This window comes from Strix uralensis, chromosome 5, assembly GCF_047716275.1.
Source record: "Strix uralensis isolate ZFMK-TIS-50842 chromosome 5, bStrUra1, whole genome shotgun sequence".
In the NCBI taxonomy this organism is placed as follows: Eukaryota; Metazoa; Chordata; class Aves; order Strigiformes; family Strigidae; genus Strix; species Strix uralensis.
In genome coordinates, this window is record NC_133976.1 from 1,862,644 (window position 1) to 1,886,851 (window position 24,208).

Below are 24,208 nucleotides of genomic sequence, written 5' to 3' on the forward strand. Positions count from 1 at the left end.
TAATCTAACTCTATACAAAAACATCCTGTACATAATGTTCTTGCATTCTTTTATTAAAAAAAAACAACAAAGAGGACAACCCTGTCCTCCACATGAAGAGGTTGGGTATCTTACAAAGGTCGTTAATGCGGCATTTCTCTGGGAGCGTCTTTGTCAGAGCTGCCATAAATAAGACTTTTTTTTTTTTTTTTTTTTGTTCCTGCATCCTGTTTTCTGGCTACTTCCAGGTGCTGGAATGCACTCGAGCAGTGAAATGGTACAAGAGGCAACAGGGGCGACTTGAAATGTAGTGCAGAGCGACTGCCGCAGGCTGAAAACATACCCCCGCCCCGCGGCCTGTGTACTGTAGGTACAGCAACAGCCACCTGGAAAGTGCCTTTATTACCATGGACTTGCATCGCTCCTAAACTTCAAGTAAACAGCTTTTTTATTTTCCTATTTCTTCCAATGTCAGCTGCACTACTCACTTGAAAACACTCCAATAATTTAAAACCGTGTAACGTTAAAATAATCTCTGTCCTATATGCAACTTGAGGGCAGGGAGTAAACCCCCGCGAGGAATTGCGTTAGCCATCTTTAAATTATTTCTATATACAGAACTAGAGTCAACCTTCCCCTGCCGCTTCTCCACACCCAGCTCCTGGGGTGCAGCACCCAAAACCCACCAGGCTGTCGGGGCTGTGGCCTGCAGAGGCCCAGGAGGCCCAAACCAGGGCTCCGGGGAGGAGCCGCGCCACGGCTTCGCTTCATCACCTGCAACACAGAGAGGTGGCCCCAGGTTACTGCTCCGCTCCCCTCCCTGCTCCGGGCAGCGCCAGCTCCTTGCAGAGCTTCCCCGCAGACAAGCCAAGAGCTGCTCCTGGCCTTTCTTTTATTTTTTTGGGGGGGAAGGGGTAGATTCCAAACTCCCCACTTACCAGTAGCTTCTTCGAAAGGGAGCAGCCGCTTTCTGCATCGTCTCAAGGAACGTGTTGACGTTGGCCACGAGGATTCCTTTGCTTTCAAGGACCTCCCTGCTGATGCTGGGCTCTTCTGCAAAGGAAGGAGCGGCACCGTAAGTCCAACAAGCAAAAAGGAATTTGTTCTGCAACCTACAGAAAATATCCCCAAATCCCACTGCAGTTACTGTTTTGCAAATGCGAGCAGATTGATAGTGCCGCTTGGCAAACAGCAAGGTCAGAATTAAGGGGGTGACCTAAAGCCATCCACAAGCTCGCAAAACTGCCAGAATTTAGCAGATGGCTAAAAATTTATTCATTTTGCCTTTTGCTGAAATGAATCAGCTTGCACCTGACCCACACCTCACATAAGTGATTCTAGCAGAAATGGGAGGGAAAATGGGGTGTTTCTGGTCCTTCCTTCACCGCCTCCCAGGCTAATCCAAGACGGTGCTTTTGGGGGGGTTGAGGACACCAGCCCAGAGCCCGGCCGTACCTGTGAGATACACAGCGAACCTGGCGCTGACGTGCTGAACCTGCAGGTTCAACAAGCACCTGACGTACTCGGCTTTAGGGGACCCCCCGGCGTCGCAGGCATGGTAGTGCAGCACCTCGATGAGATCAGCTCCTTGGCCCGATTTGAGGATCAAATGCTTCTTGTGGGCGTTAGTGTCCACCCTGTTGGGAGAGGGGAAAGATGAAACGGTGAGGGGCTTCCCCCCACTACCTCTCTCCCCTCCCCGGGTACGACAGGACCTGCCTTTCCCCCGTCTGTGGTTCTTCCAGCCTCGTGGGGGCTTTTGCACTTGCTACCCAGCACTAAACGGAGATGGCAGAAGCGTCACTGTACGCACGCAGCAGGAAAACAGCTCCCAGGCAGCTCCGACAGACTGGGCGTACTGGTTCTGGCTGGGGGAAGACTTAATTTAGCTGGTATGGGGCTGTGGTTTGGATTTGTGCTAGAAACAGTGTGGATAACACAGGGATGTTTTAGTTATCACTGAGCAGCTCTTACACAGGGCTAAGGCCTTTTCTGCTCCTCACCCCACCCCACCAGCGAGTGGCTGGGGGTGCACAAGGAGTTGGGAGGGGGCACAGCCGGGACAGCTGACCCCAACTGACCCAAGGGATGTCCCAGCCCATACGGCGTCACGCTCAGCCTGTAGAACTGGGGGAAAAAGAAGGAAAGGGGGGGACGTTCAGAGTGATGGCGTTTGTCTTCCCAAGTCGCCGTTACGCGTGATGGAGCCCTGATGTCCTGGAGATGGCTGAGCGCCCGCCTGCCCATGGGAAGTGGGGAATGAATCCCTTGTTTTGCTTTGCTTTTGCTTTACCTATCAAACTGTTTTGATCTCAAGCCACAAGTTTTCTCACTTTTACCCTTCCAATTCTCTCCCCTATCCCCCTGGGGCGGGAAGTGAGCGAGCAGCTGTGTGGGGCTCAGTTGTCATCTGAGTTTAAACCACGACACAGGGGCTCATGCTCCCACCACACTGACATCACAGGATGCTACGTGAGGGCCAGCGATGGAGCACAAGGTGCTCCACAGCGGCGTCCGCTGATGAGGTTGAGCCCTTGTCTCACAGACTATGATGAAACACCCAACCCTGAGCTTCTGCAACACCTCGCCGCTTGAGGACTGAAAACCAGGTCTTCAGAACAATTACTTTGTGCTATCACCGCAGATAAAGGCTGAGCGTGGTGAGGATGTGAGATTTCTCCCCATTTGGTGTAGCATTTTCTGCTCAGAGAGAATCAACCAGTTTCCTCTTTGTTCGCAGGTCGTTACTAGAAAGCTGTCCTTTCTGGCCTGTAATCTGGCACTAACAAAGGCAGCCTGCCCCATAAAAACCTCCCTCTCTGAGTGGAAATGTGATAAAAGTAGGACATTTCAGTGGATAGTATTCACTGTCTTACTTCTCTTTTTCAAATTGCATCATTTAAATACATGTTGTTGCAAATAACCTACAGTAAGTAGCAAATAGCAACAGAAGTAGTTCTGCTTTTCCCACCAGGGTTTGATTTTACACACTCCCCATGACACCCCGGTTCCTCTCCACGTTACAAGCTCAGAGCTCCTCATCACTCCCCCAAATCCCACATGTGATGCGACAGAAAAAGAAACAGCAAAGAGACAACAGGGCAGAGAGAAGCCCAGGAAGGTACCCCAAAGCTAAGGGCGGGGGTGTGTGCAGGAGCTGGGGTGAGCTGGTGGGGAGGGAGCTCACTTTGCAGAGGCAGCTTTCGGAATGTGCAGCTCCTCAAATTAAATTTGTGCCTTTTCTGAAGCCCCTTGCAGGCTGTAATGCTCACAAATGGCGTCTCTGCCAAAGAGAGGGGGGAACTGCCTTATGGAGATACAGCGGGGTGCAAGAAGCAGCTGCCAGAGCTCTGCCTCATCCAGGATCACGTGCAAGACACAACGTTTCAGGCCATCTGATCCTCTCCAGGTCCCACGTCCTGCTGCTCCATCTCATATAGGTATTAAAAAAAAAAAAAAAAAAAAAAAAAAATCTATCGCACTTTATTTGCTAGCTCTAGCAATGCTAGCTCTAGCAATTCCAGCAATTCCAGACTTGAGGCACATGGTCTCTCACCGGTAAGGGAAGTTCTTATTTAAACAAAACTCTTCAAACTTGTGTTGTAAGAGGCCAACACCCAACCAGAGGCACCTAACTTGCCCCGTGTCCCTGCACTGACTGGACACCCCACTCCACCACGCGGGTGCGTTGAGGACAGCAGGGGTGACACGGGTGCCACCGCAGAGCCGTTACCTGATGTCTTCTCTGAGCTTCTTGCTCTCCTTGTAGTGAAGGAGCCACTTCCACCTCCCGCTTCTGTTCAGTTTCTCCAGCACCTTCACCACCTCTTTCAGTTGGCCTGGGGAGACAGCAAGTGCCAGACGGTGACCGAGGGCGGAAGGGGTGTCTGGGGGGGGTCTCTGGCCCAAGCCTGGCTCAAAGTTGGGCCACCTGAGGTTGCTCAGGGCTTTGTCTAAGTGAGGTTTGAATATCTCCAAGGCTGGAGACTCACAACCTGGGTTGTGAAACTGGAATCCTGTACTGGCGTTTGAACACATTTGCTGTGATTTTTTTCCCCCCAATATCTAAAAGGATAAGTGCAACTTGTCCCCGTCACCTCTTGTCCCATCACGACGCATCTGCAGGAGGAGTGTGGATCAGTTTCCTCTGCCCCTTCCTAATGGGGCTGAAGAAAGCACCAAGGTCTCCCCTTTGCTCTCCCTTCTCTAGGCTGAACATCCTTGTACAACTCCTGCTCCAGCCCCTGATCATCTTCACAGAATCCCAGAATCACCTCAGTTGGAAAAGACCTTGAAGCTCCTCCAGTCCAACCATGAACCTCACCCTGACCGTTCCCAACTCCACCAGATCCCTCAGCACTGGGTCAACCCGACTCTTCAACCCCTCCAGGGATGGGGACTCCCCCCCTGCCCTGGGCAGCCCATTCCAACGCCCAACAACCCCTTCTGCAAAGAAATCCTTCCGAAGAGCCAGTCTGACCCTGCCCTGGCGCAGCTTGAGGCCATTCCTTCTTGGCCTGCCGCTGGTTCCTTGGCTCAAGAGACTCATCCCCCCTCTCTGCACCCTCCTTTCAGGGAGTTGGAGAGGGCCAGGAGGTCTCCCCTCAGCCTCCTCTTCTCCACACTAAACCCCCCCAGTTCCCTCAGCCGCTCCCCATCACACCTGTGCTCCAGACCCTGCACCAGCTCCGTTGCCCTTCTCTGGACACGCTCGAGTCATTCAATGGCCTTTTTGGAGGGAGGGGCCCAAAACTGAACCCACTCATCGAGGGGCGGCCTCACCAGTGCCAAGCACAGGGGTGAGATCCCTTCCCTGTCCCTGTTGGCCACACTAGTGCTGATACAAGCCAGGATGCCATTGGCCTTCTTGGCCACCTGGGCACACTGCTGGCTCCTGCTCAGCCGGCTGGCAATCAACCCCCCCAGGTCATCTTGGTCATCCTCGCTGTATTTAGATGGTTTTGGGAGCCCTGACCTGGACCCACAATCCGGATGGGGTCTGAGGTGTCAACCAGAGGGCAAGAATTGCCACTCCTAAAGCAGGAGCAGAGGACACTGACAGCAACTTTTCAGAAGGTGTCAGCAAACCAGTGGACAAGGCCGGGAGCCGACACGGCATGCTTGCATCCAAGCGAGAGGCCGCAGCGAGACTCACCCAGTGTTACCGTTTCCAACACCTCGCTGTCCGACACCACGAAGCCACCGGTATGAAACAGCTCCTGGTATGTGCGACCTGTTATATCTTCGGGGCTGTCCACTCCGGCGAACACCACATTCGGAGAGTGCTTTAGCTTCAGCAAGCACGGGACCTGCTCAGGGCAGACATACTTTTGCACACACAGCTGTGTTTCAACAGCATTTCCACCTCTCCACAGCTCACACCCGTTCCCAGGAGAGCTGGGGAGCCCATCCTGTCCTCATCTGCATCACCCCAACACTCGTGTCTCTACAGACCAACCCCAAAGCCATGGATGGTGATACAGGGAGCTACAGGTAGCTCAAGTCTGCTGCACTATTCACTGCAGCCCACGAGCCAAAGCCTGGCTAAACTGCTGCTTTACACAAGATAAGCCCAGCCTGACGCCTTTGAGCTGGGCTACTCACATTATTTAGTGATTAAAAATGGGAGACAGACGGAAAGCAGAACTGACAGGCTTCATGTTTTTGAACTATTTGTTTTTAACAGCTCTTCGTGAAGCACTGTTCTTTCAGTGGAGAGAACAGTGTATCTGCAGAGACTGACAATTAAATCTGCAGCTATATATAGCGTAAAATTAAAAAACCCCTTTAAAACAGATCCTGATATTAAAAAATAGTGCTGGTAGAACAAAAAAAAAGGACAGACTCAGGCCTTACATTGTGGATGTGTGAGGAAATGTCCTCGTTCCTGATGACGACGAGCAGCCGGTCAGCGTCCAGGCGTTCCGCTTCACAGAAGCTCAGAGGTTCGATCTCCACGCGGCCGTCTGTCTTCAGCAAGGTCTGAAACACAAATCGTGTAAGGAGGTTTGTATGGAGAATACCTTCCCAGCACACACGTGCCTGGGGACGAGGACAGAGGAACGAGACAACGACCCCAACCAGGTGTCAAGGGCACCCTACAGTGTCCGGTTGCCAAAGGCACTGTGTGCTCCAGGCTGGGGCTCCAGCCAGCGATGGAGGAAGCAGCCATTTACCTTTATTGGCAAAAACCTTTGAGAAAACCCCCTTGAGCATCTCACCATACCATGCATTGGGCTTCTTTGCTATTTCAGAGCAGCGAATCCTCCCATGCAATCATCCTCCCCAAGCTTCCAACCCATCACCAAGAGCTCAAGCAAAAGCCACTTTGTGGGGGTTGAGTTTGGGCTGCTCCTGCATGATCTGTTTTGGCCTGGGGGATGTTCAAGTGATAGGACAAGAAGAAACGGCCTCAAGTTGCACCAGGGGAGGTTTAGATTGGATATTAGGGAAAATTTATTCATTGAAAGGGTTGTCAAGCACTGGAACAGGCTGCCCAGGGAAGGGGTGGAGTTACCATCCTTAGAGGTATTTAAAAGACGCACAGACGTGGCGCTGAGGGACATGGGTTAGTGGTGGGCTTGGCAGTGTTGGCTTAATGGTTGGATTTGATGGTCTTAAAGGCCTTTTCCAACCAAAATGATTCTATGATTCTAATTTCTGCTGGTGGGAGCCAAGATGAAATGGCAAGAGGTGGCTCCTGGCTTAAGGAAACCAAATGCCACCCATGTTGGGTTGAGCAAGCTTGCCCTGCGCTGGCTCCTGCTGCCCTCAGCTCTCACCCCAGGGCCACCCGTCCCCGTCCAGGTTGGCGGGACCGGCTGTTACCTTCACTCTTGCAAAGAAAGGGTCCTTGCCCGTCTCCACCAGGTAGAACATGCCGGCGGGGCCGCAGGCCTCCTCAGCCACGCTGTGCAGGCGGAAACGCAGCGTGCTGCACAGCTCCGCGATCATCTCCTCGAAGGCGGCCATCCTCCCCGGGAGGGACGCACGCGTCCGCTCGCTCGCAGCCTCCCCATCTGCCGGCACCGGCCCTGCGCCCCGGCTCCCCGCGTCAGCCCTGCTCAACATCACCCTGTTCAACTCGGCATACTTGTCGAGGATGACGGCGATGTCCCCCTGCAAGTCCTTTAGCTTATTTTTGTACTTGAGCTGGCTGAGGTGGAAGGGAGCCATGCGGCCCTGGCTCGTGGTCTGGGCCCTGCTCCTCTCGTTGCAGAGTGTGTCCTGCCATGAGCTACACGGGTCCCCACACCAGCTGCTTCGCCGGTGCTGGCTGAGCCCGCTCGGCCGTGGGTCTGAGGGCAGGATCGTCACCTGCAAAGGGCTCCTGCTCCGCAGGGAGAGCAGGTCAGGAGTTTCTCGCACAAGCAATGTCTCAGACATCACCTGGGGAGAAAAGTCTTGTGGAAAGATGCTTTTGGAGGTAGAAAAGGGTGGTTTCCCATTCCTTAGGATTTGTTTTAGCTTATAATGGAAACGGAGACATTCCATGTCCAAAGTGTGCTGTGTGATTTCCTCAAAACCCCTCCAAGTCCCCATCAGTGACCTTAACAAATGAGACTGCCCAGCACAGTGGCTGTGCCCCTTGGAAGGCTGCGAATTTCCCATCCTCTCCTGGCACTTTTTGGTGACCAAGAAGTTCTGGTAGACCCTGGCGACCCCCTGGCTGTCCCTAATATTGACGTACAGTGGAACGTGCCCGCCGCTGGTTTCCCTTGGGCCAATGGGCCAGCCCGGCTCAGCCCATGAGCAGCCCACCGAGCCCCAATCCTCACTGCACCCCTCCACGTGCACTGAGCTCGCGGAGGAGGAGTCGCAGTTAGTCCTTGTGCCTGCAGCATCCCTGGATCTCGTGCTGTAGGAACCCCCGGCTGTAAGCAGGGACCGTGAAGTCCCCCCAAAATATTCCTGGTTTGAGTCGCTGGAGAAAGTCTCAAACAGATCTTCAGAGGTCAAGCCCATGTGTCTGTCTTTGCTGGGGAGCTGCTTTGCTCTCGGGAGCACGTCTGAAAGATCCTCAGCGTTGCTAAGCTCCAGGCTTTCTCCATCGAGCCTCCCGTGCGTGTGTAACGGCCACGTTGGGAAGGGGAGAGCGGGGATTTCTCCCTCTCCCACCTCCATGCCAGCACCGTGCAGATCAGCAAACGCGTCGGATGCCTTGGCCTCACCATGGTTGCACACAGAGTGGGGCTTGCACAGTGATACGAGCAACTCCCCCGCTGAAAAAGATGCAGGACTGGCGAGAGGGCTGCTGCTTCCTCCTTCTGAACCTTCCTGCATGATGGGTTCCTTCTCATAGCTCCCCACCCCGTCTGCTGCTTGTTCCTCAGGACTGGTACACCTGGAGCAGGTGCCTGGTGGCAGCTGTCCCACGCAGTAGGACCTTGGGGCACCATCCAGAGCCAAGTTCACGCTGGGGGAGCACGTTTTGGGGTGCACGGTGAGGACCGAGTCTGGCTCGATGCTGCGCAGACCTGCCTTGTGGTTGTGTGGAGGAGAAAGAGGCAGCGAGCTCGGGTTACCTGGCACGAGCACAGCCACAGGGGAGCTCTCCGCTGGCTCTGCACGGCACAGACCCGTGTCTTTTTTCACCTCTTCTGCATATCTGGTCTTTAAGGAGCTGCCTGGGCTCTCAGCAGCCACACTCACTTCTGCAGCAGCTGCCTGCTTGCAGGGCTTCCCATGTTGGCACAGGACTGGCCCCTGCTTGCTTTGCTTCAACGAGTGGTGGTGGGGGTCTGTGTCTTCGCCACGGGGGAGAGGGTCCTGCTCAGGGGGAGAAGCAGGAGCTGAGCCTCCACAGGCAGGTGAGGACAGGCCGTTTGCAGACCTTTGCTGCTGCCTGGGGGGCTCTTTCGTGGCAGACATCCCCTCTCTCACCGAGGAGGAGGGCTCTGATTCCAGGAGGTGATGAAGAGAGGTCTCTGGCTCCTGCAGTGCGTTAGCCACCATCACTGTGTTTGTTTTGTCGCTCCCGAGGCACACATCACCACTCAACTCAGCTTCAGAGTCACCTGCTAAGGCTGTAGAGTCAAAGATAAAGCCCCGGCCATCACCTTCTCCCAAGGACTCATCCAGCACACCTGGGTAGTTGGCAGAAGGGCCGCTACGCTGTTCTTCTACCAAAACCTTGTTCCCTTCTGGGTTTGATTCATCAGTGCTCAGCAAAGCAAGGTCAGCACAAACGTCGCCTCCACACCTTTGGGAAAGGCAGCTGCTCCCTCCCAAGCCGCTCTGTGATGGAGACTGGATGCTTGCCGTGGCCTCCCGGTCCTCTGGAGCAGCCCCAGGATCTGTTGTTTCATCCAGAGACATGAGGAAGACAGAGCTGGAGTCAGGCAACAAAGTTAGCGACAGTCCCTGGGTACACAGTGACTCGAGGTGAGCTGTGCTGCCAGTTTTGCTCCCAGCAGGCGCCTGCTTTTCTGCAGAGGGCGCACGATCGTCGTCTTTCTGCTCTAAGCCATCCCCGAGTGTCTCTCCAGCAGGTCCCAAGTCGCCTGTGATGCTGTCTGGCTGCACCCCACAGACAAGGCTGGGAGCAGATGGTAACGGCAGCATCAACTCGCTGTCATGGGGTGAACCCACATCGGCTGGACTGGCCAAACCAACACTGTCTGTCTCTGCACCTGAGGTGGCCAGAGCCTCCCAGGGCTCTTGCAGTGTGGCCAGGCTTGGTGCCACCTCACCAGGAAGCCCCTGAGGGCCAGTTCCAGTCCCATCTGACAGCACTGGGCGGGGGGATGTTACAGCAGTAGGGCTGGGCACAGGGCCCTCTCTGGGAACGCCAAAGTGCTTCAGACATATGAAATTCACTCGCTTCTGCTCACTGCGTTCATGCTCCGTGTCGGCATCACCACCTTCAGAAAATTCTATACCAACAGGCCGCAGGACTGTGCTTTCATATTCAGAGTCCTCTTTCTCTTTTTTCCCCTCCTCCACCTCTTCCTCCTCTTTTTTTGGATGTCTGAAGGGGTGTTGTGATTCCCTGCCTTCCCCACCGGCTCCATTAGGCTTTGCACTTTTGGGACTCGCTTCTAAGGACATCGAATCACAGGCACGTTGTGGTCCATCGCTGGTGGCCCAGCTGCCATCCACAACTTCCATACAGTGCCCAGCGTCTCTCATGCTCTTCCCATCCTCAGGAGGGCCAGGGCCACCCGCTGACCCTGCTGCCCACCCGCTCTTCTCCTGCTCTCTGCGTCCACCCAGCGCACTCAGTGCATCGCTCCAGGGAGATGTACTGGAATTTGGGGTTTGGCTGCACAGGTTTTCCCTGCCCAGTGCAGCTCGGGGCTTGCTGGCATCGCCGAGCTCAACGGAAGGGCTGGGGGCCATCGTAGCGTCCGACAGTCCCTCCCTGGGCAGCTCCTCCTGAAACAACACAATTCAGAGGTTAATCTTCAAGGGAGGCAAATACAGGATCCGAGACACCTGCGCAGGAGGACATGGATATTTTAAATGCTCAAACTTTGCGAGTACAACCACTCCAACAGCACCTGAGGACATTCATTTGAGTTTGTCTCATAAAATAAGTCCAGGTTGAATCCTGACCCCACGTGAGCCACTACCATCCCCATTGCAGCCGGCAAGCAGAGTCCCACAGACAGCCAGGGAAAAGTTTTGAAACTTTCTATCTTCTTTACACCATGAAATGGCTTAAAAATAGACCAAATTGTGCAGGGGTCATCAGCCAGTGCCCAGAAGTAATATGTGCAAGCAGCATCCTCTTATCTCTCCTGAGTTTATCTGTCCAAGCAAGCTATATGGAGACTACGGACAGTGACCCCACATTTCCCCCCAGAACACTTCTGCCTGCTCCACAGCACCGAGCCCAGGTGGTATAAAACACTGGGATATTTTTTTCTTCATGCAAAACAGTTGCAGCCCTATGGTAGCTGCCTGTTTGTCTAGAGGGGAAGTTTGAGAGGAATTATTTTAGTTCAAGAATTCAGGCTTGAAAAATGTCAGCAGACACCCATGTTTTGTATTTACCCAAGTACCTCTGCTCCTGACCATCTGCAGACCATAGAAACTGTAAAAATTAATTTTAAAAACCCTACCCAGAATGGAATATTAACTAACTTCACCAGAAGGCCGAGGGAAATGTTGCAAAAGCACGGCACTGCCATCTGTGTGGGGGAAATCTCTCCAAGCCAGCAAACCTCAGCTCTCCCAAACGAGCGGAGGAGAGGCTGCGCCGTGTCCCCTGACACGTCTGGACTGCTGCGACTGCGGGCAGGCAAAGGCAGCTTCCCACAGGAGACAGGCAGGCTTTTGAGTCCTGGTCTGGGGTGTTTGTGGTTCCTCTCTTCCCTCAGTTAAGCGCAGCTCTGAGACCTAATCCGAGCTCACACAGCTTGCAGCTGAAACCAGGAAGAGATGCCAAGCTCCAGACTTTAATTGCTCTAGTTCTTTGGGATTCCTCCCCCTTGGAGAGCACCCAAGTGGAGACCCTGCTCCCTTGGACAGGGCTTGAGCCAGAGCCTGGGGATTCCAGCTCAGTCCAAGAGGATATCCAAACCCAGACTGAGGCCTGAAAGCTGCTTTTTTATGGTGACTCTGAGCACATCTGTGTGGCAGTCACTTGGGGCAGCTAAATTCTGGGGGACATTCCTCTGTCCTGCTTTGGGGACCCCCACTGAGAGAGAGCCCACAAGCATGTCTGCTCCACTCCTCTCAAAATATCCTACTCCTATAAGTGCAAAAAGCGTTGTGTGCCTTGTAGACTCTTATCCCCCAAACTCCAAGCTCTTACCGCAGTGATGGTCGAGACATCACGCACACGATCCGCAGGAATGACTGCCAGCTGCTTGTCTTTCACAGCCAGGCTCTCATCAGTGTGGGAAAGGCTCTCAGGACAGCTTGTGGAGGAAGGCTCCTCCTCCCCACAGGACAGCTCCCCTGAAGAGGACGATACCGTACTATAGACAACACCAGGACTCCCATCAGCATCAGTCTGAGAGTCTGCAGGGCTCTCCTCTGGGTGGAAAACTCCCTGGCAATGTGTGCTGCGATCCAGAGAGCTGCTGGGAGTCTGGTCAGGGTCTGACCAAGAGTCTGCAGGGCACGTCTCCAACTCAAACCAATCCTCACCATCATCACTCAGCTCGAGGAAGTCCCCAGTGCTGTGTATTGAGACGTACTTCTTGGGGTTGCTGTGCTGCACCACCTTCCTCATGTTGCTCAGGAGCTTGCTGGGTTTGCTGTAGAAGAGAGCCATCCACATATGAAATATCAGCTTCACATCTTCCATGTCGTGGGGCAGATCAGGGTCCCAGGGCCTGGAAGGGAAAGCAAACAGCCTGAAATATCTTCATCCTCCCTCCAGTTGACTAGCACAAGGTAACTCAGCTCCTGGTTCCCCACAGTGCTGAGCCCCAGTGCCAGGCAGCTGCAAATGCCCAGCTGCAGACACAGATCACTTGACGTGATTTCCAGCTTGCTGAAAAAAAAAAAAAAAAAAGAAACTCACAGCCAAGGAGGATGTCGGTTCATGGCTCTAGGTACCAATTCTAGCTGCAGAGCCAAGGGAATCATAGAATGGTTTGGGTTGGGAGGGACCTTTAAAGACCATCTAGTCCTATCTCCCCCTGCCATTGGGGAAGATGCCAGGGACACCTTCCACTAGCCCAGGTTGCCCAAAGCCCCGTCCAACCTGGCCTTGAACCCTTCCAGGGAGGGGGCAGCCACAGCTTCTCTGGGCAACCTGTGCCAGGGCCTCACCACCCTCACAGGGAACAATTTCTTCCTTAGATCTCATCTAAATCTCCCCTCTTTCAGTTTAAAACCGTTCCCCCTGGTCCTATCCCTACACCCCTGATCAAGAGTCCCTCCCCCCTTTCCTGTAGCCCCTTTCAGTCCTGGGAGGCCACTCTAAGGTCTCCCCGGAGCCTTCTCTTCTCCAGCTGAACCCCCCAACTCTCTCAGCCTGTCCTCACAGGGGGGTGCTCCAGCCCCCTGAGCATCTTCGTGGCCTCCTCTGGCCCCGCTCGAGCAGGTCCGTGTCCTTCTGCTGTTGGTGCCCCCAGAGCTGGACCCAGCACTGCAGGGGGGTCTCATGAGAGCGGAGCAGAGGGGGAGAATCCCCCCCATCGCCCTGCTGCCCACACTGCTCTGGGTGCAGCCCAGCACATGGGTGGCTTTCTGGGCTGGCCATGCACATTGCTGGCTCATGTCCAGTTTGTCACCCACCAGTATCCACAAGTCCTTCTCCACAGGGAAGACACACCGGCTTTAACATAGTAAAACTGGGCATCTGAACATGGGGAAAAAGGCAATTATCATGCAAAGCAAAACGAAAAAGAGCAAAGCCCCTTCCAAAAGCATCTCAGATGTCCAGCAAGAGGCAGACAGCCTTCCAGCCTGACTTACCCATGCAGGGCGCGGATGACGGTTTTCTCCAGGGCATCGTTGGTGTACCTGCTGTCCAGATTGAAGAGATACTCTGCCTCCCAGTGGCACGTCACCTTCATGGACTTGCCGCGGATGTTCACTGTGTGGGACTTGGTGAAATCTTCCTTCTGCCTGGGGGAGAGCAGGCTGCTCCTGCGCCCCATGGCCAAGGCCTGGAAGGCCCGCTGCAGATGGGTACTGTTCTGCTGGTGGCGGAAAGGCAGGACTTTCCCCATCAGGAGTCCTGATTGGGGGTTCCTGGTTCCGTTTCTGAAGGGTACTAGGCCAGGGTAGGGGGCACCTCTGTGATACATGTGTTTCTTGGAGTGTTCAGGCATCTGTGAGGCGTAGGAGTGCTCGGCGGAGATGAAGCAGTGCTTGTTTACCTCGGCAGCTTCTTGAGTCTTTGTTGGGGACAATGCACAGGGTTTTGCAGGGCTGGGGCTGACACTGTTCTTCTTGCTGAAAATCCCAGGGTTTTTCTCCCTGGAAATAGAGACCAAGTCATTTAAGTCTGTTTTTTCATCAGGAGGGAGCTTCTGGTTTGGTGATGCTTTGCTAGTAGAGGTGGCTCCCTTGGCGAGCTTGTCTACCCGGTGGTATTCGTGGTCGGAAGCAACCCGCAAGGATTTGTGTTTGTGATGACTCTGCTGCTCCTTCGCAGAGTTGCTGGAGGAGCTGCAGGACGCAGCGATCACCCTGCTGTCCCTGGGGATAAACGAAGGAATACAAGAACCCAGAGCCAGATCAGCCAGCAAGTTCAAGGCGTGGGACTTGTAGTCGTTCTCCTTCAGATCGAAACCAAGATCAGCAACCCCGCCTGGGTGAGTCTCACTCATTTGGCTATCCGTTCCGTGGCACTGGCTAGAAACTTCGCTTGGGAGGACAGAGAATGGCTCCTTCCACTCTGCGTGAGGAAAACAAAGTCAGAGAATAAACAAAGGCTGCACAGCTCTGCCTCGAGAAGGGGTTCAAAGCAGGCTTTCAGTTTGGCAATGTCTCTCCAATGTGGAATTTGAACACTTAAAAAAAAAAAAATCATCTCCATGGTCATGTAGGCCATGGCTACTACAAACCAATCCAGAGTTGTGAATCTAAGTGACTTCAGGAAGGGGGGTTTATTCTCAGAAATAAAAGGTACTGGATCCAAAGTGACCAAACTCTCTCTTGGCCTCTGTGCACAGAGCAGTTTGGCCACTTAAATACAACCTGAGATATTTTAGGTGTTCCCTTAATCCTTTTTATTTTGCTTTAAATTTTCTTCTAGTTTGAGTATTTGCAATCTTCACAGATAAACCCTGTCCTATGCTTTCAATAATCCACAGTTCCAAAAAACCCCCAAATCTCTAAAACAGAGAAAAACCACCCATGCCCTCATGCTTCCCACTGCACACCCTCTCAAGAGCAAAACCTGCCCTTCAGCTACAACTCGGAGCACACACAGAAACCTGGGGGCTCCCAAAGGCAGCCAGAGCACAGCAGATAAGTGTTCATTTAGTTTTCAGCATTAAAAATGCCCCTCACATGGCTCAAGGCCCATGTTCGTAAAAACAGTATGAAGTCATTAAACAAGGTTAATGCCTTCTACTAAAACCCAGCACAAAAATCTCTCTTTAAGTAAAACCTTATTAAATCACATCTGTGCTAAAGTCCTACGTGTTACATTTAATTTCCTTGAGAACTGCATAGTAAGGCATATAAATTAAGTATTTCTTACTGCTAAACACTCTTATTTTGCATTTTTGGCAGATCCTGGCATTCAGCAGGACCCATCTGACACCCTGCCTGTGTGAGAGCACCGGCCAGATCCGCTCCAGGAACCCCCATGTGACAAGGGCAACAAGGGGCGGTGTTTGACACACACAGGCTGATGAAAAGTGCCACGTTTCAGGAACACGTGGCAAAAAAAAAAGATCAAGAAGAACAGATAAACCGAGCTGAGGTGGCTAAACCAGTCTTCAGAGCCTCCACCTCCCCCAGGAAGGGGGAAAAGAAGGACCAGAGGCAGATCTGAAAGAGGACATCAAAACACGAGTGTGAGGAAACATGACAAATTAACAGAAAATGACTCTCCTGTTCCATCATTTATTTTGGCACTGTAATACTGGTTCTCAGTTTAACAGCAGACTCCCGGCCAGCACCTGCAAATGCTACACCCAGGGGCTGTCCATGCTGCCTCTTAAATCTGCTGCAGTCTGTCTGCAAAGGCTGTGACAATTCAACATTTTTAAAATGACCGGATTTACAACGTAATGGACTAAAAATCTAGGCAGACGCTGGCTACGAGCAGAGGTTATAACGCTCTGTCCTCAACGCGGTTTCCGAGCTCAGCAGCTAAAAATCAAGCTTTTTAAACCATCCGAGCAGTCTGCTGAGGATGCAAACTGAAAGCTCAGGAAGACTCAGAAGAGACCCCATGTGGTTTGTACATTCTGTAACTGTGATTTTCACGATCACCTTTGTGTTTTATGCTACTACACATAACTGGGTGCCCACGGGCTGCGGGGCAGCAGCACTCAGACCCCAAATCTGACCCTCAGCACTAAATGTTGTAAGGCCAATGGTGACCCAACCGTGGTGTTTCACGGCTCAGCTTTTAAAGGAAAGATTTCCACAAGAAACAGCACTCTTACCACTTTCTGCTTGCTTTTTGGCTTGAGGTTTTGATGGGTTGTTAGCCACACTTTTTTGCATCTTACACTTCAGTGGCTTCGTGATGGTTTCAGCGACAGGAACCTTTTTCATGACTGGGGTCTTCAGTGTCTTTGGTCTCTTTGTTTCCAAGCTAGGATCGTCGGGAGCTGAGGTTTCCTTCAGAACAGGCTCAGACTGTGTTTTTTGCACAAATTCTGCAGACAGGACCTCTGCACCTGGGACAGGGAAAAGGGAAAGCGTTTCTTTTGGTTTGAGGCATATTCATATTAGAAAGGAGTAATTGCAAAATATCCAGTTAAGGAATGTGGAAGGACTGCTTTAGAAGTGATTGGCAGCAGCAGAGTACACTTCAGTGACTTGATTTATGCATCTGATCTTACAAAGGGGTTTCTTACCGATGCAAGTGATCTGTAAGCAGTTATTAAAAATTAAGCATCACTCCTTAAGCTCATTAAAAGCCTGCTTTCCTGACCTAGAATATGTGTTCTTGGAGGATAAGCCACGCTAATTCCCACCTGGCACGCTTGCAACCTGAGGGTACTTATCTCAACCTTAGGAAGGCTGAGATTCATCTCAACCCACTTGGAGCATCATAACAAATCAGGTGGAGGCTTGGGCTGGCTCAAAAGGACAGGCTTGGCCTACCCTCAGCAGTGAGACAGGAGCCTTCAGAGGACAATTTGTGCCACTGAGACACCTGAAATGAACAGCTCAGGCCAGATACCAGCTTTCAGCAGAGTAAGCTGGGTGTGATCAATCTCACACTTCTCATTTCCTCAAGGCTACAGCAAGAAAATTGACTTTCAGGGGGTCACAATGTGACCATGTAGGGTAGCTGGTTACACAGGCAGCCTGCAACGAGCACGGCTTTGGCAACTGCTCCTTCCCTGAGCCATCGACAGTCTGCAGACAAGGGATGCAATAACCAGGACTTGTCTGATTGCCCTGTGCACAGTCACAAAATCACAGAATCATCCAGGTTGGAAAAGCCCTTGAAGATCCTCCAGTCCAACCATGAACCTCACCCTGACCGTTCCCAACTCCACCAGATCCCTCAGCGCTGGGTCAACCTGACTCTTCAACCCCTCCAGGGATGGGGACTCCCCCCCTGCCCTGGGCAGCCCATTCCAACGCCCAACAACCCCTTCTGCAAAGAAATCCTTCCGAAGAGCCAGTCTGACCCTGCCCTGGCACAGCTTGAGGCCATTCCCTCTTGGCCTGGCGCTGGTTCCTTGGCCCAAGAGACTCATCCCCCCTCTCTGCACCCTCCTTTCAGGGAGTTGTAGAGGGCCATGAGGTCTCCCCTCAGCCTCCTCTTCTCCAGACTAAACCCCCCCAGTTCCCTCAAGCCGCTCCCCATCACACCTGTGCTCCAGACCCTGCACCAGCTCCATTGCCCTTCTCTGGACACGCTCGAGTCATTCAATGGCCTTTTTAGAGTGAGGGGCCCAAAACTGAACCCACTCATCGAGGGGCGGCCTCACCAGGGCTGAGCACAGGGGTAAGATCCCTTCCCTGTCCCTGCTGGCCACGCTATTGCTGATACAAGCCAGGATGCTATTGGCCTTCTTGGCCACCTGGGCACATTGCTGGCTCATTGTCAATCCCCCCCCAGGTCCCTCTCTGACTGGCAGCTCTCCAGCCACTCCTCCCCAAGCCTGTAGCACTGCTGGGGGTTGTTGTGGCCCAAGGGCAGAACCCGGCATTTGGCCTTAGTGAAACTCCTCCAGTTGGCCTGAGCCCATCGCTCCAGCCTGGCCAGATCTCTCTGCAGAGCCTCCCCACCCTCAAGCAGATCAACACTCCCACCCAATTTGGTGTTGTCTCTCAGTCCGCTGTAAGCAAAGGAAAGCACCAGCATGGACTACGGCACCGGGTTTCAGGCACCTTCACTGAAATCCCCCGTCACAGCCCTGGGGTCATTCCCAGGTTGAACCAGAGACTGTGGAGACATCACCACAAACCTGTGTGGATGCTCTCAGGAGATGTCTGCTTGCTCTGTGCACAGGGGGGTGGTGAGGGGACATGGCTCCTAGAGAACCCTGAGCACCCCAGCTGGATACCCCGGTGAAGCAGGAAGAAATCAGCCCCATTTATATAGCACTTACCTCTTTTCCTTCTATGTGGAAACTGCAAATTGGCTAATTTAAGCATGGGCTCATTGGAACTGGCCTTGAGCCCTGGCTTTTTAGGAAAAGAGAAAGAGATGTTGATTTTCTTCTTCTTGGTTGCTTTCCTGTTTTTGCCACTGTCCCCCATAGGATGCTTTTGCATCTTGAGGGGTGACCATTTCTTCCTGGTCACAACAGCTCGGCTGGATTTCCTCCCGCTCTGCTGCACCCATAGCTTGCTCGCCGAGTTGATGTCTTTTGTGGGCCCTTCATTGCTCTGGTCCAGCCCCACTGTGGGCTCCGGGTTTTCACTTCTGACTTTTCTTGCTGTGTTGGGAGGAACAGGGTCTGGTGGTGCAGCTGAAGAGAAATCCACTTTACAATCAGCCTCCGAATCACAGCAAAGAGACTGAACAGCACCAGCCAAACATCCTAAGGCAGCTGACATTTCCAGAGTATAGCTGCTGGGATCGGAGAGATAACGCTGCAGCTGGGAGAAGGACTGCTCTGAGTTTTTTTTGAAGGGATTAGCACATTCATCATCAGTTGGTGAGAGGACAGAGGAAAGGGGAACTTCACTGCTTTGGCCAGAGATGGGCTGTGTATTTTGACCAAGCTTTGCGTATTCCTGGAAGTGCTGTTTGATTCGTATGCTGGTACTGACTGCGTCCCCCCTCGAAGAACTGGCTTTCTGTAAGGCATAGCGAAGCCCAGGCAAAACTGAGGCTGTTTTTAGTGAGATGTCACTATCGTCACCATCTTCCCTATCACCTTTTGGATCGTGCTTTTCAGCTGCGAAAGGAAAATAATAGAATTTTACTCATATTAAAAAAAGATTATATTCCCCCAATCACCTCACCGTTACATGTGAAGAGAACGTGAAAGCTATGAAAAAGCCCCAGAAGCCTATCCACAAAAAGCTAGCCCCAGGGGCAACGTCCTGGTTTGATGGATGTTTGTAACTGCTGAAAGTAAAAAAGAATTGCACATGGGAGTCAAAAGTGGATTAAACTAAGATGAAAGACTGCTGTTTTATCAGCTAGCCCCATTCCGCAGGAAATTACATGGTGAGATCGCACACATAGTGGTCTAAGTCCCTTCACTCCAGCAATTCTTGCTAAATCCAACATTTCAGACAGTTGAAGCTCTGAAAATACATGGGTTTTGTTTTGGTTTTTTTAAACCTGTTTAACTTTAGGGTTGTCCACGCAGGGTGTTTAGATTAGCACCATTTTCAGATCACTTGTGTTTCAGATCACCGTTCAGATGCAACTTTCAGCAGCTCCATCTCTACCTGGGTGGATGCACTTCAAATGAGGACACTACTGGAGTGGGACGGGGGTATACAGACTTTCTCAAGCAGATCTGGGGACCGTATCAATAAATAACATGAACCTCTGGGTGATTTTCTAAAGCTGGAGGACTGATCCTACTGAAAACAGTTGGTGTTTCTGCTTCCAGCAGGACCAAGGCCCTACCCTGTACGCTGCACAGTATCGTAAGAGCCTTGGGTTTAGCTCCCAGCAGGGATCAGTGAGTCCCAAGGCTCGAGGGTGCCCACCCTCACATGTGTCACCATGGAAGTAGGCTCTGCTTGGCAGAGCAGTGTCCTCTTGGTGTTTGGAAATGCCTGGAGAGCTGGTGTGATATGCAGAGCCTCTCGGCTGAGCTCCTGCACAAGTCACACTTATCCGGCTTCATCTGCTGCAACCCAGCAGGCTGACGTTGGCGCTTTGCACACACAGGCTTGGCCCATCTGCGTGTTATGATCCGACATTTCTTCCCAGCCAGGCAAAGGCGTTTCTCTTCCCCTCCCAGATGTGAGATTTTCTTCATCTATTGGCCTGGTCTTGCACTGGTAATGCTGGTCCTTGTTACTGGCAAGCCCAGGCGTCCCCACGAGCCTGCTCCCAGCTGTCTGCCTCCGCTGCTGGCTCGGGAACGCTGCGGCACGTCTGCACAGCAGGCTGGTTACGCCTGCCCTACATTCCTCCCAAAGGCTGTCTGGACAGGAAGGGATCAGATTCAGAGGCTGCTTGTTTCGAAACGGGAAACATTATTTATGCTTTGAGTCTGAGCTGAGTGACTTCAAATGTGTCTGTCCTTCACCTTCCTCTTCTCTTTGCATCTCACCCCTGCCATCTTCGGTGACTGTCCCTTTTCAAGCCCAAACCCCTCTGCTTATCTTCATAGAAAAGAGAAACCCTAAAGCAAAAAGGGTTTATAATCCCAGCGACAAGAGGTCTTGGACCCAGGAGACAGTCAGGGCTGGCTGGGGCAACACCGCTTGCGGAGGCAGAACGGGACAGCATGTGCAGGAGTCCTGCTGGCACCAGAGGGAAAACATCTGGAAGCCATCAACATTCAGATCACAACACGTAACAACACTGAGCGTTTACTCAATGTTATCCTCTTCCCCTGCCTCTTTGCTTCACCACCAGCTGCTCTCTGGCTGCCCAGGCTTTGCCTTCTCTTTAGCATCAACACCAGCCACGGGCAACGTCTGCTGCAGCCCCAAACCTTCCCACCAGCCATCTTGCACCATCTTTGCTCGGGGATGTTCCTTACTCCTGGTGCCCTCTCCTGTCTCCACCACCTTCTTCCACAGTTACCCTCTTCAAGCTAAATACCTCCTTGCCCTGTTCTCCTCTCCCCCAACACACAGCCCTCACAGTCAGCCTTTCAGGAATAGATTTGTGGGAGTGTGAGCTCTGCGCAGCTGTGGGAGATTCAATATGTTAAGAGTCAAATCATGTGTTACTGGTAAATGATTAAGAGGCAAGTTGGCATTGGCCTGCCAGCCCTGCACAGCTGTGGGAGATTCAATACTTAAGAGCCAAATTGACATTGGCCAGGCAGCTCAGCCAGAGAGCTCTGTTTGGGGAGCTAAGTGAAGGTGGAGAGCTCTGCCCAGAAGAACTTTGCTTGGTGAGCCAGTCAGGAGTTCTGTCCTGTGCTGGCTTGGAGAAGCGTCAGCTCTACTCTGCACTGGCCTGGAGAAGCAGCAAGGTTTGGAGGAGAAACAGGCCTTCAAAGAGAGATACCAGGCTGTGCTAGTGTGGTGAAGAAAATGGCAGCACCGAGACTGCCTGTGTGGTATGGAACTGTTTGTGGGATAAGAGTGTTGATGACCATCTAGCTGCTGATTTGCTTATCATGAAGTAAGAGCTAAGGTAGCGAGAGCACAAGTATGTACCATTTTAATAATAAAGGATTTTCCTTCTGCACTTCAATGGAGAGTCCGTGCCTCAGTTGCCACAATAGATTCCTCTGCTCTGGAGGGTATTTTCTGCCTGTTGAGGAGCTGGTCAGCAAGATCTCAATATCTGAGTGGTCAGCTCCCACCTCCAGTCTACTCTCCAGGCGTTCTTTCCTTTCAGCTCACCCAACTTCAGGCCCTTGCTTCAGGCGTCACAGCAACAACCTGATCCCAGGTTTGACCTGGCACTTGGGATCTTCAGTTTGCCTCAGGAGGAGCCTGTCTCTCTCCTACACCTAGAAAAGAAACTAGAAGAGTTGCCACACTAAGACCAGTAGCATGTCCTTAAAGTTAGGTTGGCTGAATTCAGGCATCAAAGACATTTGCACGCTGTGTTGCCAAGTTGCTGTCATGTCTTCACCCATTTTACAAGACCACTTCATACGTGGATCCTGAAGGAGAAAGTTTATAGCTTAAACACCAAAAATGACAAAGCAATCCATGCTTGGATGTGCCAGTGGGTCCTGCTGGCTCTTCTGCCGATTCATCTTCCGGGGAGGGGAGATGGGTATGTCCTGCGCAGCTCCGTCAGCAACGGCGGCCACGGCTCACACAGAGGCGGACTGAAACACCCGTGTGTGCTGGCATAAACAGTCTTTTGGCTTATCCCTAGGATGACTCAACAAAAAGCAAGCCAGAAGTTCCACAGAGCGAAAGGCCCCTGTTTATACGTTGGCTTGGGGATCTACAAGGCTAAAAGTATTACTGGTAGGGTGGATGCAGTGAGAGGTGCGTGGATGAAGCTGTCCAGGGGAGGCAGAGCAGTAACTTTACGTCCACAAGAGGAAATGGTAGTGTGAATATTTCCACACACAGTGCAGCAAAAAGCCAATGCGTATAGAGAAAATTTGAGGCAAATGCAACAGAGGTTGAAGTTCACTCTTATTTCAAGACCTGCAGGTCCCAACTGTGCAATCTGTTTTCTTATTTAGTGCCTCTGTGTTTGTTTTGCATGAAAAGCAGCATGTTTTGGGGCTGCAAACAGCCTGGATTCACCTCCCAGGTCCCAGAGCCGTCACTCACCTTGATGGCAGCAAAGCACTGTGCCTCTGCCCAACACCCACCTCCCTCCCTCACTGGACACACACCCTGACCGGTCGTCACCGCTCTGCTACCAGCATTTATGGATCCTGCAGCAGAGAAGTCACACAATACAGCTGAGCCTCCAAACCCTTGCTGCTCTTTAGGGAGCATTTCCCCTTCCCCACTTCTCCCCTCCTTCCCCACACCAGCAGCGACCTTTCATGGAGCCCCTTTCACTTGTTATCTCAGCAGAAAATTCACTTATTTTTTAGGGCAGGCTTTTTTCCTGCTGGCTTAGCAAATCACATGAGCTTTGGGCAGAGTCCAGCAAGTCCCATGTGTCATTTTGCCTCCCTGAGCACGGCTCTGGTGCACCTTTAGGGATGTAAGCCAGGCTCTGCAGCAGTCCGACTCCCACGTGCACACACAAGACAGTTCAGGGAGTGGATGCTGCTGAAAACTGACTGAGAGGGAGAAAAGTAATTATCTGTCACTCCCATCAACTTCCTGCAAAGGGGCAAGAATGTGCAGTGAATGGGTGAGGCAGGGAACCTGGTTTAGATCAGCTTAAAACACAGCATAGCTAGAGAGTTGGGACTTCTCTCTCCTCTTTTAAAAACACCCTTTGTGCTAAAGCTGTAGGAGGTTCTGAGCAGAGAAATCAGCTCTTCGAGAGGAATGTGTCTGTGAGGATCCTCTGGTGAGGACCCCACACCCAAAACACAGTGTTTGAAGCCAGCAAAAGGAGCCTCCCTACCTCTCAGGCACACCGACCGGGATGAGGTGAACAGAAACAGGGCCAGGAGGCTGCCAGGCTCCTTGGGGTCAAACCCTATGAAAGAAAGCAAGAGGTTTTGTTTAGACTGAAGGCACCCACCGTCCGTCTCTAAAACACAGCAGGATGTTTAAGCACAGATATTGGTTTCTACATAGCCATGTCTTACCATCATCTCGTGCCAAGGCAGAGGACGTGAGGAGGATAAGGACTCCTTGGTCTTGTAAATATTTGATGATTGCCTATAATAAACACATATAAAGTTAGAGCAACCACTCCCTTTCCTCCTTAGCACACTTTTTATCATGCAGAACGACTGTCAACAAGTCCTGACTGTGTGCCAACACTACCAGCTCATTCCCTTTTGAGGAGGACACTGTTCATTTCATGCCACTTGGGGCAACTGGGGCCTGTAACCAAAAGCATTCCATTTATGTTGTTATTCAGCTCTCAAATTCCTCTCATCTGTTCCTTAAAAAATAAATAAGCTCAGCCAAACTAGGTGTAATTAATGAACAAGGTTACTACTTTTAGTGCCTTCAGTTCAAAAGCTCCTGGGCATCTCAGCCAGGAATTGCTTTCCACAGCCCCAGGGGAAGGTTTTCCCAGCAGGAAAAGCAAAGCTGGATACCAGCATCTGACAAAACACAACCAACTGTTCCAGCCACAAGTCTGACTGAAGTTCAGGCCACGCAGCTTGCTTATTAGCAGCATCAGTATCAATGAATATGTGAAAAAAAATCTGCTGAGTCTAAGAGACGTCTGCAACTTTGTCTCAGAGCTGGATGACCGCATGTCTAAAAAGATATGTGCACTTATTGAGGCTTTTCTCATCTTTGGGTGTTGCTTGATGCCTCATCGCAGAGCTTGGCTTGGACTGCCTTCCCCTCCATGGGGACACCCCTTTGGATCTCTTTCTTCCATGCAGACACATCTTTTCAGGAAACTTACAGGAACTGAATAACCCTGGGGCTTCTAATGCTCTGTGAAACGCCACAGATCCTATTC

The 24,208-nt window shown here is 52.1% G+C and overlaps 1 protein-coding gene across 3 annotated transcripts in view; it reads right to left on the reverse strand.

Moving 5' to 3' along the window:
- Positions 1–35: 35 nt before the first annotated feature.
- The window catches only part of TASOR2 (transcription activation suppressor family member 2), a 45,911-nt gene continuing 21,738 nt past the window's right edge, over positions 36–24,208 (reverse strand). The window contains exons 12-25 of one of the 3 annotated variants that reach the window (XM_074869657.1): positions 23,370–23,442; positions 23,183–23,257; positions 22,467–22,532; positions 18,141–18,935; positions 16,011–16,247; positions 13,357–14,284; positions 11,741–12,266; positions 6,808–10,356; positions 5,836–5,961; positions 5,135–5,288; positions 3,713–3,818; positions 1,435–1,616; positions 918–1,032; positions 36–753 (exon numbers count right to left, since the gene is read on the reverse strand). In XM_074869657.1, the coding sequence (XP_074725758.1) occupies positions 750–753; positions 918–1,032; positions 1,435–1,616; positions 3,713–3,818; positions 5,135–5,288; positions 5,836–5,961; positions 6,808–10,356; positions 11,741–12,266; positions 13,357–14,284; positions 16,011–16,247; positions 18,141–18,935; positions 22,467–22,532; positions 23,183–23,257; positions 23,370–23,442 (6,936 nt within the window). In that variant the 3' untranslated portion in view covers positions 36–749. Of the gene's footprint in view, positions 754–913; positions 1,033–1,434; positions 1,617–3,712; positions 3,819–5,134; positions 5,289–5,835; positions 5,962–6,807; positions 10,357–11,740; positions 12,267–13,356; positions 14,285–16,010; positions 16,248–18,140; positions 18,936–22,466; positions 22,533–23,182; positions 23,258–23,369; positions 23,443–24,208 lie in introns of those variants that run through there. The other 2 variants (XM_074869659.1, XM_074869658.1) reach the window with 2 other exon arrangements.